Source organism: Rana temporaria, chromosome 12 (genome assembly GCF_905171775.1).
Source record: "Rana temporaria chromosome 12, aRanTem1.1, whole genome shotgun sequence".
Taxonomy (NCBI): domain Eukaryota; kingdom Metazoa; phylum Chordata; class Amphibia; order Anura; family Ranidae; genus Rana; species Rana temporaria.
Window position 1 is genome coordinate 124,797,303 of NC_053500.1, and position 13,660 is coordinate 124,810,962.

At 49.0% G+C, this 13,660-nt stretch overlaps 1 protein-coding gene across 2 annotated transcripts in view; it reads left to right on the forward strand.

Moving 5' to 3' along the window:
- Positions 1–5,668: 5,668 nt before the first annotated feature.
- The window catches only part of RPN2 (ribophorin II), a 46,324-nt gene continuing 38,332 nt past the window's right edge, over positions 5,669–13,660 (forward strand). For both annotated transcript variants that reach the window (XM_040330540.1, XM_040330539.1), the window contains exons 1-4: positions 5,669–5,776; positions 11,283–11,476; positions 12,371–12,466; positions 12,569–12,744. In XM_040330540.1, the coding sequence (XP_040186474.1) occupies positions 5,767–5,776; positions 11,283–11,476; positions 12,371–12,466; positions 12,569–12,744 (476 nt within the window). In that variant the 5' untranslated portion in view covers positions 5,669–5,766. The remainder of the gene's footprint in view (positions 5,777–11,282; positions 11,477–12,370; positions 12,467–12,568; positions 12,745–13,660) is intronic.

Here is a 13,660-nt window from a genome sequence, read left to right on the forward strand (position 1 = left end):
TGTTTATAGTGCAAAAAAACAAAAAACGCAGAGGTGATCAAATACCACCAAAAGAAATCTCTATTTGTGGGGAAAAAAAAACGTTAATTCTGTTTGGGAGCCACGTCGCACGACCGCGCAATTGTCAGTTAAAGCGACGCAGTGCCGAATCGCAAAAAGTGTTCTGTTCTCTGGTTAGCCAAATGGTCCGGGGCTTAAGTGGTTAAGACCCCTTTCACACTGAAGGCGCTTTAACAGGAATTTCAGTGCTAAAAATAGCGCCTGTAAACTGCCTCTAATGCCTCCCAGTGTGAAATCCTGAGTGCTTTCACACTGGGGCGGTGCGCTTGCAGGATGGCAAAAAAAAGTCCTACAAGCAGCATCTTTGGGGCGGTGCAAGAACGCTGTATACGCTTACATGTGGTTTTCAGATGCTTTTAACCCCTTGTTAACCCCTTCTTTGGGGTTAAAAGCGCCCAGCTCCCACCCGCACCGCTAAATTGGGCGGCGCCTTACTGTCTTCAGTGTGAAAGGAGTCTTAGAGAGTTGGGGGAGAAGACAGAAGAGAGGGAGAGATTGAAGATGTGAGTTATTGCAGTAGCACATAATAATAATAATAATAAACAACCAGATATTATAGAAGTTTATTTTTTTTACTCTGGTCGTAGTTCTCCTTTAAAGCATGAGCTTAAAAATGTACTTTCTAAGTTACTTGTAGGAAATGAGCTTGTCTATGCTAATTACAACATACTCACCATTATTCAAAGAACAGAAGACTTTCAATGCAAGAATGTATAAACAAGCAAAGTCATTTCTACAAATGTAGAAAACAGAAGCGCAAAAGTGATCACAGAAGAGAACATCTGCGCCCCCTGGTGGAAGATTGGGAAAAAAAGTTAAGCAACAGATAAATGCAGAAAACACATCGTCAAAAGGAAAAACTTGAGTCAAACACTTGTCAATGGGGCGTATTTACAGTCGCGACTGGTGCTCCAAATTTTTGGGGGGTGCAAACAAACTGAAAAAAATAATAATATCAATTGCAGCCACTGTGCTCATCAAATGCAGCTACTGTGCTCATCAATTGCAGCCACTGTGCCCATCAAATGCTGCCACTGTGCCCATCAAGCGCAGCCACTGTGCCCATCAAATGCAGCCACTGTGCCCATCAAGCGCAGCCACTGTGCCCATCAAATGCAGCCACTGTGCCCATCAAACGCAGCCACTGTGCCCATCAAGCGCAGCCACTGTGCCCATCAAGCGCAGCCACTGTGCCCATCAAGCGCAGCCACTGTGCCCATCAAGCTCAGCCACTGTGCCCATCAAGTGCAGTCACCGTGCCCATCAAATGCAGCCACTGTGCCCATCAAGCGCAGCCACTGTGCCCATCAAGCGCAGCCACTGTGCCCATCAAATGCAGCCACTGTGCCCATCAAACGCAGCCACTGTGCCCATCAAACGCAGCCACTGTGCCCATCAACTTGCATTGACTTCTGTTAATTGAAGCTGCAAGCCGCAATGAATTTGGAGATCCAAATCGCACTGAACTGCGGCTTTGAAATCGTGCTGAAGTCGCGTCATTTCAAATCTGCACCGGTGTCAACCAGGGCTAAATGTCTGATTGATTATGCACAGAAGAATTTTTAGTGAAAGTCACATTCAGTGCTTTATAAATACACCCAAAAGTGTCTGCTTTTTGTTCCTGGATGCAGGGCCGCCCCCCACATTCCCTGGGGTCCCCCTTGATGATTGCTACACTTTTACCACTCTTAACTGGAATTTGCTCATATATATATATATATAAAGCCCTATGTGCTTTCATATCTGTTCTTATCTATATATAATACACTTGTCAAATGTGCTTTAAAATGCATGGTTTCCCTTCCATGAATAAGAAAATGACCTGATGATTTTGGGCTGGTATAATAATGTTATGGGGCTGGTATGAATTTTTTTTCCAGGGCTGGTTTGTATTCCCAGTCCGGCCCTGCCTATAGGTAAACGTTTGCAGAGGGAGTTTACAATCTGATTGTACAATCTTGTTTAGATCTACCAACAAATATGTAATGACTGTGTGATTAGAAGCAGATTGGATACTTTAGGTAGGTCCTCATAATGTATAGCTTTGGTAGGTTTAAAGTTGATACTTGTAACGTGAGCCTTGGGGTCCTTTCAGATGAGAGCTCCAATCAAATCCACCTGTCAGTTTTACAGAAGCTCAATGTTACTCCAACCAGAGCCCAGAAAAAAAAAAAAGGCACGAGTCCTATTCTGTTTTCTTGGACCAAAATGTGACGGATTGGAGGTAAAAGGATGTAAACAGTTGCACATCCTTTTACATGTGCCTGCCTATAGACCTAACGTGCGGGGCCATTACCACTAGGCAAACTAGGCAGCCACCTAGGGCACACTGCTGCCTAGGGTGCCCGGTCACTGGTGTTCCTACTCTCTTCTCTCTGCAGCAAGCAACTAAGTCTCAGCATTAGCAGGCAGCCGCCGATCCATTCACACATAGTGTCAGAGGCGTATCGGTGGCGGAAGGAGTGTGTTTGTGTCCCAACTCCCGAATCAATGAAAGCAAGCAAACATTCATTGATGGGCACTGGTAGGCTGCTTTGATGGGTGCCGGTAGACTGCATTTTATTGGTGCTAGTAGGCTGCATTTGATGGGCGCCGGTGAGGCTACATTGATGGGCGATGGTGAGGCTGCATTGATGGGCAATGGTGGGCTGCATTTGATGGGCGCTGATAGGCTGCATTTAATGGGCGCTGATAGGCTGCATTTGATGGGCGCTGGTAAGGCTGCATTTGATGGGCGCTGGTGAGGCTGCATTTGATGGGCGCTGGTGAGGCTGCATTTGATGGGTGCTGGTGAGGCTGCATTTGATGGGTGCTGGTGAGGCTGCATTTGATGGGTGCTGGTGAGGCTGCATTTGATGGGTGCTGGTGAGGCTGCATTTGATGGGCGCTGGTGAGGCTGCATTTGATGGGTGCTGGTGAGGCTGCATTTGATAGGCGCTGGGGAGGCTGCATTTGATGGGCGCTGGTGAGGCTGCATTTGATGGGTGCTGGTGAGGCTGCATTTTATGGGTGCTGGTGGGCTGCATTTGATGGGTGCTGGTGGGCTGCATTTGATGGGCGCTGGTGGGCTGCATTTGATGAGCGCTGGTGAGGCTGCATTTGATGGGTGCTGGTGACGGTGCATTTGATGGGTGCTGGTGGGCTGCATTTGATGAGCGCTGGTGAGGCTGCATTTGATGGGTGCTGGTGGGCTGCATTTGATGGGTGCTGGTGAGGCTGCATTTGATGAGCGCTGGTGAGGCTGCATTTGATGGGTGCTGGTGACGCTGCATTTGATGGGTGCTGGTGAGGGGTTGGAGTCAGGGGTGGAGTGGCAAAACGAGGTTTCGCCTAGGGCAGTGATGGTGAACCTTGGCACCCCAGATGTTTTGGAACTACATTTCCCATGATGCTCCACTACACTGCAAAGTGCATGAGCATCATGGGAAGTGTAGTTCTAAAACATCTGGGGTGCCAAGGTTCGCCATCACTGGCGTAGGGTGTCAAAAATACTTGCACCAGCCCTGCTAACGTGGGTACATTACATCAGTGGCGGCCCGTCCATAGGGGGCCCCGGGCGCCGCCCCCCATCCCCCAGTCAGTAAAAAAAAAAATCTTTTTTTAAACCTGCCCCTTTAAAAAAAAAAAAATCCAAAAAAGGGCCTTATATGTGCACTGTGTCCGCGCGCCGGGCCCCGGGCACAGTGCTGAAAGAGTAGCGCCACGTCTGTGCAATCACGGGATTGCAGACGCGGCGCCACATTGGAAGCCAAAATATGGCATTGTGGCGTTCTCCATCGCGCCACTTGCTTCCTCGTTCCGAGAAACCGGAAGTGACGTCGGGACTGCTGGAGCTCCGTGCGCCCGACCGAGGAACAGGTAAGCTGAGCTATGCCTGCCTGCCATGATGTTGTATGGAACAACACCCCACACAACACAACACCAGCTTGCTTACTATGCCTCGGTGACAGCATCAACCCCCCCCCCCCCCCGCTTATTCAACCCTTTTTTTTTATTTGGCGGCCGCACCCCCCCCCCCCCCCGCTTGTTGAAAGAAGTTTTTATGTGTAAATATTCGGCGGACCCCGTCCTCCCACCCCCTGCTTATTTAAAAAAAAGTAATGATTACATGATGCAGTTAAAAAACGAACTGGAACGGGTGTCACTCATCTGAAGAGACCTTTATACAGGACAGATGTTCCTGCTTGAAGTAGGTACACACAGAAAAAAAACAACATTGGTTCTTACCATTCAATTTTTCTGTCCAAAACAGGAAAAAAAACTTTATTATTATTATTATACCGAATTTATATAGAGCCAATTTACAATATAAAAGAGGAGGCAATACAGTTACAATACAACAAAGTACAAGAGGATTAAGAGGGCCCTGCTTAGAAGAGTTTACAATCTAATGCCGCGTACAGACGATCGGACATTCCGACAACAAAACCATGGATTTTTTTCCGACGGCGGATGTTGGCTCAAAACTTGTCTTGCATACACACGGTCACACAAATGTTGTCGGAAATTCCGAACGTCAAGAACGCGGTGACGCGGTGATCAAATACCACCAAAAGAAAGCTCCATTTGTGGGAAAAAAGCTCATCGATTTTATTTGGGTACAAGATCACACGACCGCGCAAGTGTCAGTTAAAGAAACGCAGCGCCGTATTGCAAAAAATGGCCTGTGGTCATGAAGGGATGTATTTTTTATTATTTATTTTATTTTTACACCGTCTCTTTCGTTTATTTTTTTTGTATCACTTTTATTCCTTTACAGACAGAGACCCAATTTGAACAGATTAACTGGATCAGCGCCAATTAACTCTCTGATCCCCCTCTAAATGTAACAAAGCACCGGTACTTGGAAGTAACCAGGAGCTACATTGGATTTTAGAATTTATAAATGCAGCAATTTATAATTTGGATGAAAGGTTTCGCACTGGGAAACACTTTTTGAAAGATAAAAAGTGCGTTTTATATACAACTATATGGATCAGACCAAAATGAGGGACAAATGAGGAGGAAAGTGGGACAGAGGAAACGGGACAGTTGGAAGCACTGCTTTAATTTTAAAAACTCCTCCTCTCTCTCCCCATAGAACTTGTTTCTGACAGAAGTTACAGAGGGAACCCAGCCAGGCTCCAACACGTCACCCTATTGGTCAGCACACCTGTCAATGACTCGACCCAGGTGCCAAAACGTCACCCCATTGGTCAGTACACCGTCCAATCCCTCCCATCAGGTCACTTTATTGGTCAGCACACCTGCCAGTCAACTCCCATCAGGCGCGAACATCCCCACCTCCCTCAACCTGAGCGGGTTGACGCTCCTGTGGTGACGAGGACAACATTAATCCCCGCCCCTCTGTCTCGGATTGTCAGCCGATTGCACCAATCACACACAGACACATGCACGTCGCGCCCCGCCTTTATTCGGCGCCGACCATTCCCTGATATGCACAGGGGGGGCGCCTAGTTGGATGGATCACACACAGCGGCTGTATCCCCGTTTCTCTGGGCTGTAGTATAATAACATGTCTGGAAATAAGGGATAATATTTGTAGTCTGTGTATCTGGCGTCTGAACGTGTTGTTTTATTATAAATAAAGCTTTATTCAGTCTCGGTGTCACCCCCTTTCCGCCCAGTCTGTGGATCCTCCCCCCGGCGAGCACCGGAAATCGTGTGAGGAGGGGGCGGAGGACGCTGTGAGGGGGAGCGGACAACATGGCAGCGAGTGAGTAGCTGAGTGTATGGGGGATACAATGAATTGGGGGTGGTGGAGGGGTCTTTATAGCGTGTGGGGCGGCCAGCTGCTGCTGTACTACAAGTCCCAGCATTCCCTGCTGGCGGATAGCTGTGTGGTCAGCCTTCTCCCGGTGTGTGAGGCCTCACTTGTCTCATTGCCATAGACTCAGCATGGGGTGCTCGGACCTGTGGCCCTCCAGTTGTTGTGGAACTACAAGTCCCATGAGGCATTGCAAGGTTGACAGTTCCAAGCATGACTCCTACAGACAGAGGCATGATGGGACTTGTAGTTCCACAACAGCTGCAGGGCCCCAGATTTGACACCCATGTGTCATAGAGACTCCTACAGGCAGAAGGAGGGTCAGTCATTGTACAGAGAAGAACAGATAAGGGGAATCTTCCTGAAGGGAAAGAGACAAATAAATGCAAAGTGTTCTCTGATTGGACAAGGCGTAGAGTGTGATGTCACTGCCCTCCCTCTCCACCTCATCCAATCGGACAACGGCTTGCATTCTTTAAAAAAAACAGCTGCAGGGCAGAGGTGGGCAACGAGTAAGGATGAGCTCTGGCGTGTTCGCATGCTACACGTGCAGAGCCCGCCAGGAAGTGTGCACGGCGCTGCGCTAATCACAGGCAGGGAGACATTTCCCGATCTCTGCAGCCGAGCATCGGGACAATGTCTCCCTGGCTGTGATTAGCGCAGCGCCGTGCACACTTCCTCCCACGTGTAGCATGCGAACACGCCAGAGCTCATCCTTAGCAACGAGTGTTCCCAGGGAGCCACACGAGAAACCAGGAGGGTGAAACTTAAAGTAAAACTGAAGGCAAAACTTTTTTTTTCATTTTGGATAGAGAGGGTGATATAACCCATGTCAGATTTTTTAGGACCCACTTCCTGATTGGCCGGGAAGAGAAGCAGGAAGACATTGGCGAATATTTAATTTGCTAATGTCACACAGCTGGGTGGGCTCGGGGCGCAGAGGTCTGCGCCCCGAGCCCACCCTTTTTTTAAGCCAATCAGAGCCTCAGACTCTGATCACATGCTTCAAATATTAAAAAAATAAAACCCCATTGGAATCCATTCGCCCTGCGAATAGGGGCTGGGTGCCGGTGACTTGTCCTTAATGTTCCCTTAACGGGGAAGTTCCTTCAATGACTGCGCAGGCGCAAACTTGCCGACAGAAATCTCCGAACCTCGCCCGGCATCCAGGCTCATTCTTTAACATCCCTGTGGATTGGAGGATGTTAAAAAAAGAGCCAGGAAGCCGAGCGAGCCGTCCGAGCGAAGTGAGGACGACTGGCCACTGACCTCGAAATCCACGTCGCCCTGGATGCCGGCCCAGGTTCGGAGATTTCCGTCAGCAAGTTTGCGCCTGCGCAGTCCTTGAAGGAACTTTCCCGTTAGCCGGAACCATCTCGGCACATCAGATTGCGCCTGCGCTGGAACTTCCACGATAGCTGGAACCAGCTCGGCAGATCACCAGGATTGGGGTGGGGGGGCAGCGCCGGCGCCCCTAATGGAGTGGCCGCCACTGGTTATAACCCCTGACAGATTTTTTTTTTTTCCTGCCATCTGTGTCCCATAGCGGAGATTTCCCTTCACTTCCTGTCCCACACTAAAACAGGAAGTGAAATATAATACCTGTCACATAATTTCTTTCACAGTTACTTGAGCTCTCAGCTGAGCTGTCAAGCCATCATTGGCTGGTGTCCCAACTTATCACATGTGCAGGGCCATGACACTGGCAGGTCAGAGGATAAGATGACTGCTTTCTTAACTGTGAGGACTTGATGGGTTTAGCTATACTGTAACACATTTTTATTTTGTTTTGATATTTTTATGCAGTGGTTGTCAACCTGAAAATGATACAGAGTCTCAAGTTTAGCCCCTGACACTTCTGGAGGGCTGAACAATGGCAGCACATTGTTGTACTTTAACGCTCAAAAACTTTGGCCTTGCTCAATTTTCTAGTTTATCCCAATGCACAGAAGAAGTTGGAGTACAATGACCCCCATCATTGGTGTGAGCGGGCGCAGTAATGACCCCCCCCCCCCGTCATTGGTGTGAGCGGGCGCAGTAATGACCCCCGTCATTGGTGTGAGCGGGCGCAGTAATGACCCCCGTCGTTGGTGTGAGCGGGCGCAGTAGAGACCCCCCGTCATTGGTGTGAGCGGGCGCAGTAATGACCCCTGTCATTGGTGTGAGCGGGCGCAGTAATGACCCCCGCCATTGGTGTGAGCGGGCGCAGTAATGACCCCCCCGTCATTGGTGTGAGCGGGCGCAGTAATGACCCCCCGTCATTGGTGTGAGCGGGCGCAGTAATGACCCCCCCGTCATTGGTGTGAGCGGGCGCAGTAATGACCCCCGCCATTGGTGTGAGCGGGCGCAGTAATGACCCCCCCGTCATTGGTGTGAGCGGGCGCAGTAATGACCCCCCGTCATTGGTGTGAGCGGGCGCAGTAAAGACCCCCCCGTCATTGGTGTGAGCGGGCGCAGTAAAGACCCCCCCGTCATTGGTGTGAGCGGGCGCAGTAAAGACCCCCCCGTCATTGGTGTGAGCGGGCGCAGTAAAGACCCCCCGTCATTGGTGTGAGCGGGCGCAGTAAAGACCCCCCGTCATTGGTGTGAGCGGGCGCAGTAAAGACCCCCCGTCATTGGTGTGAGCGGGCGCAGTAATGACCCCCCCCCCTGTCATTGGTGTGAGCGGACGCAGTAATGACCCCCGTCATGGGTGTGAGCGGATGCAGTAATGACCCCCCGTCATTGGTGTGAGCGGACACAGTAATGACCCCCATCATTGGTGTGAGCGGACGCAGTAATGACCCCCGTCATTGGTGTGAGCGGACGCAGTAATGACCCCCGTCATTGGTGTGAGCGGGCGCAGTAGAGACCCCCCGTCGGTGTGAGCGGGCGCAGCAATGACCCCCAGTCGTTGGTGTGAGCGGGCGCAGCAATGACCCCCAGTCGTTGGTGTGAGCGGGCGCAGCAATGACCCCCAGTCGTTGGTGTGAGCGGGCGCAGCAATGACCCCCAGTCGTTGGTGTGAGCGGGCGCAGCAATGACCCCCGTCATTGGTGTGAGCGGGTGCAAAAATAGTCCCCAGCACTGGTGTCGGTACTATTAACCCTTCTCCGTACGTTGCTTGTATGGGGGAAGTGTTGTTATAGTACTCCCCGCATTAGTGATCATGGTCGAGAAAGTTGACCCCTCCTGTCTGCATTGGTGGTCATGGCAGTGAAATTATTGACCCCCCCCTTCTTCTGCCACCATTGGTTGTCATGGCAGTGAAATGTTCACCTCCCAAGTCTCCTCTTTCCCCAAAACTTTAGTCTTTCTTTCAGTGCCGGAAATGTTTCTTATCACATTCAAAGACCCAACAGCAGGATTTAGTAGTTAGTTTTAGAATTATTTTTTTTTTGCCCCTAAAATGCCCAAAAAATCTTGTGCAACCACTACGGGGCATTTGATGTGCATGGTGACCACAAAAGTGGTAGCTTTGCCACATTTTAAAAAGAGCAGCAATGTGGGGCAACCATCCAACTTCCCAACCCAAGAGAAGTCACACGTGTTCATAAACTGTTTGGAAGTTCTAGGAGGCCCCATTCACACCTGTGCTTTGCGCTAACGTGCGCTCTTTTTAGGTGTTTTTCATGCAAAAGCATTGGGCAGTCCAGTTATTTTAATGGGCTGCCCTACGTGTGACAAACACACCAAAGAAGCTCCTGCACATTTCCAAGGGTGAGCCATGAGTGTTTTTTTTTTGAGGGCCTTAAAAACATGAACTGTGTTTCAAACCATTTGGGACCATTGAATATGCAGCACTGGTGGAGACCAGCCAATAGGAGGGTGAGGTGGAGTCGGCCTTTTGAAGGAAGAGTGAAGACATGCATGTGGGCTCTTGTGGCAACAGGTCATGTGATCTGGTGTGATGGAGGATCAGAGTTTCATACTCGTTCTGGGATTTGTTTTCTGTGTTCGCCAAAAAAACTGGTTGATCCTGCTGTTCTCAATCTCCATCTCCTTTTCATGTCCCCAATTCAGCTAGGGATTTTTGCAACTGTGGTGGCAACTCTGCACATGCTCTGTTTTCAGTGATTTTTCTATGCTGAGCATTTCCTCCCTATCACATCTGAGCAGCCCATGTGACTTTAGAATCACACATGACAGCCCACTCCCTCCTCCACTAACCAGCTAGACACAATGGGGCCACAATGTTACATGTAGATAGTTGATGGAGGCTTCTCCTCCCTCCTTATTTTAAGACACAGCCTGTGACTGGTAGAAGTCCACCCACACCATGTTATTTCCACAAAATAATAAAGATTTGATTTTTAAATTTTATATTTTCATGACAATTTAAAACCGTTTATTGATATTATCTATTTGTTTTTACTCTGTGTTCCAAAGGCTGTTTTTTTTTTTTTGTTTTTTTTTTAACATTCGACCATCAGCTTAGGACTAGAAGCTCCTCCTGCTTATGTTTCCCTGCAGACAGGCTGGGAAAGATCTGAGTCATGTGACAGCTGTATATCGATTAGGAAAACGGTGCTTAGATGTGTTTTTTTTTTTTTTTTTTTTAAATTAAAATTATTACAGTGCCATAAATATACAGAATAGTACATTAAACAGTGTGTTTTTATCACTTTAAGCCCCTTTGACATGTGCGGACCGTATGTCCGATTTTTCATCCATCCGTTTGCGGATGAAAAAGAGACATACATTGGTCCCCTATGTGATTGCGGGTGTCAGCGGATGAACATCCGCTGACACCCGTAATCACCCGCCTCCGCAAAGATCCGATTTTGCGGACGGAAGAAAATCATATTTTTTATTCCGTCTGCGGATCGGATGAACACGGACACACGGTCCGTGTTCATCTGATTCCCCCCCCCCCCCCATAGGGGAGAGCGGAGAAAAGACAGGGTGGTCCCTGCACAGTGTGCGGGGACCGCCCTGTCAGCCGCTGGCTCAGCGGGGATATACGGAGCGATCCCCGCTGAGCTTACGGACACACGGAGGCGGATCATTACTGATCCGCCCCGTGTCAAAGGGGCCTTACCGTACCTCACCTTTTAAATTCTGCCTCCCTTTTGCCCTTCTAACATTTTAGAATAAACTGTCATTTTTAAACAAATTATTTCCTCCTTTTTCTTCTTCTAAGCCGTTACATGACTGCAAAGCTCCATCTCCCCTGTGTAAGTTGTAGCTGGTAGGAGGGAACTCTCACCCCCTCCGACAACGCCTCGAGCAATGGATACCCCCCAGCAGTGGGTGATGTCACCAGTCTACATAATTCAGACCCGTTATCGGCCCCTCACATTAAAAAGGTGGGGTATAGACAAAATGTCTACATTAGGATAAAGCAACCTGAAACGTTTTCTTATATTGACATTTCTTTCAATAATTGATCTTCCTTTGTGTGCACCGCCATGAGACTGGGTTCTGAGAGATACGTTTTTGTTTTCTATAAATACCGTTTTTTTTTTTCCTACAGATCCACGTTTGGTGTTTCTCCAGGCATTTGCCCTTCTTGCCAGTGTCCAGGCCTTGACTCCAAGCCACTACCTGAGCAAGACCGATGTGGAAAGGCTTAAAGGGGTTCTAGAACATCCATTGTCTAACCTGGAGAACGCTTATTATTACATTGTAGGATTTGAGCACCTGGGTGGCAGCATCTCTGATGAAAAGGTGAGTGTGCTGAGCAAGCTGTGGGCTTGGATTACAAAGCATTAGTCCTGATTGTTTCATACTTTAGGTTCGTTTTTAAAGTGGCTCTAACCTGTGAAGTTTGGTCCACATTACTTTATCAGTTCACTTTAAAGGGGTTGTAAAGGTACAATTTTTTTTTTCCCCTAAATAGCTTCCTTTACCTTAGTGCAGTCCTCCTTCACTTACCTCATCCTTCCATTTTGCTTTTAAATGTCCTTATTTCTTCTGAGAAATCCTCACTTCCTGTTCTTCTGTCTGTAACTCCACACAGTAATGCAAAGGCTTTCTCCCTGGTGTGGAGTGTCGTGCTCCCCCCTTCCTTGGACTACTGGAGAGTCAGGACGCCCACTAACACACAGCTCCTTTCTCTATCTGCAACGTAGAGAGCGTCCTGACTCTCCGGTAGTCCCGCAGCTTCGGACTGGGTCGCGGGCGCGCGCCCGCGACCCACGGCTGGGTAGATGTACAGGACGTGCCGGTACATCCATCTGCCCAGCCGTGCCATTCTGTGGACGTATATCTACAGGCGGCGGTCCTTAAGTGGTAATGATTTTTTGGATTTGTATACCTCTTTCGGTCAAAGGCTTACAGTATTTGTCTAAGGGTAAAAGAAAATAGTGTGTGTTTTAGATGCAATTTATATAAAAAAAAAAAAAAATCCCGCTTGCTGCGTGTTTGATTCGCTGGATATATTGTGAAAATGCATGTCATGTAGAGTTCAGTGGGAATGTATCTAAAACGCATGTAAAACACGCCACACAGAGGTGGACTGTTCCTTACTCTATATCGTACCTATCAGACTATAAATGATCTAATTAGTATATTGCTTTTTACATAGTATATTGTAAGCATTGCGTCTGCTCTTCTCCACAGGCTGCCTGTGATTTCATCCGCTCAAATGTAGATACCAGTAACGTGGATTCGCTGTTCTATGCCGCTCAGTCCAGCCAAGGCCTGAACAACTGTGAGGTGAGTAGCATGGTAGAACCAGTTGATTTACTTATTAATTCTATTGCATGGTAGTCTGATATAAAATGTGCAATATGTCCTCTAACTCTCTCTCTTTTATAGGTACCAATCTCCAATGAAACCCGTGATTTGATTCTTGGTGCCATCAATGAGGACTCCTCAGTCACCCAGATATACCATGCAGTGGGTGCCCTCGCTGGCTTTGGCCTCCCTCTGGCTTCGCAGGAAGTGGTCGGTGCCCTCACCACCAGACTGAGCAAGGAAGAGAATGTCTTGGCGTAAGTAACTCTGTAGCATGCATTGTGCTAATTGGAGAGAACAGTGAAGGAGCTTTAGTTTTTCTGCCTAGTGTAGAAAACACCTGAAATGTGGCTGATATTGGTAGTATTTACACCTTTACCTACAAATATTACGGGGGATAAGCTAAGCCCACTGTTTCAGAAGGTTAGGTTTTCTCATTGTTGGACTGAATTTCATGTAGTTGTAAAGCCTCTTTATTTTAATGTAAAAAAAAAAGAGGGTGCACTTGCCTGCTCTGCGCACATGGCGGTCTTTTACTTCCTCTTCCGACTCCCCCACCAGCGTTCTCCGCTCCTGCTCTACAACCAGTGCCCCCCTCAGCAAGCCGTGGGCTTGCTCCCGAGCCAGGGCTGTGTGTTCCCTGCTTTCTCTTCACAGGATTTGTCTGTAATGGCTTCTGTTGCTCTCAGAGCCTCACGGAAGAGGGAGCAGTGCTGCTGCAGAAGGGACAGTGCTGGGTCGAGAGAGGACTCAGTTAAAGGGGTTGTAAACCCTCATTCTTTTTTTACCTTAAAGCGGTTCTCCACCCTAAAGTGGAGTCCCGCTGATCGGAACCCTCCCCCCCTCCGGTGTCACATTTGACACCTTTCAGGGGGGAAGGGGTGCAGATACCTGTCTAAAGACAGGTATTTGCACCCACTTCCGGCCCGGCATTCACGGGCAAAAGACGGGCATTCCGTCACATCCCGTCGCCCCCCCCCCCCCCCCCCCCCCCCGTTGTGTGCTGGGAACACTCGGCTTCCAGCACACAGCGGGAGCCAATCGGCGGGCGCGGCGCGACTCGCGCATGCACCATAGGGAACCGGGCAGTGAAGTCGCAGCGCTTCACTTCCTGGTTCCCTCAGCGTGGATGGCGGGGGGAGCAGCAGAGAGACAAGCGATCGCTCGTCCTCT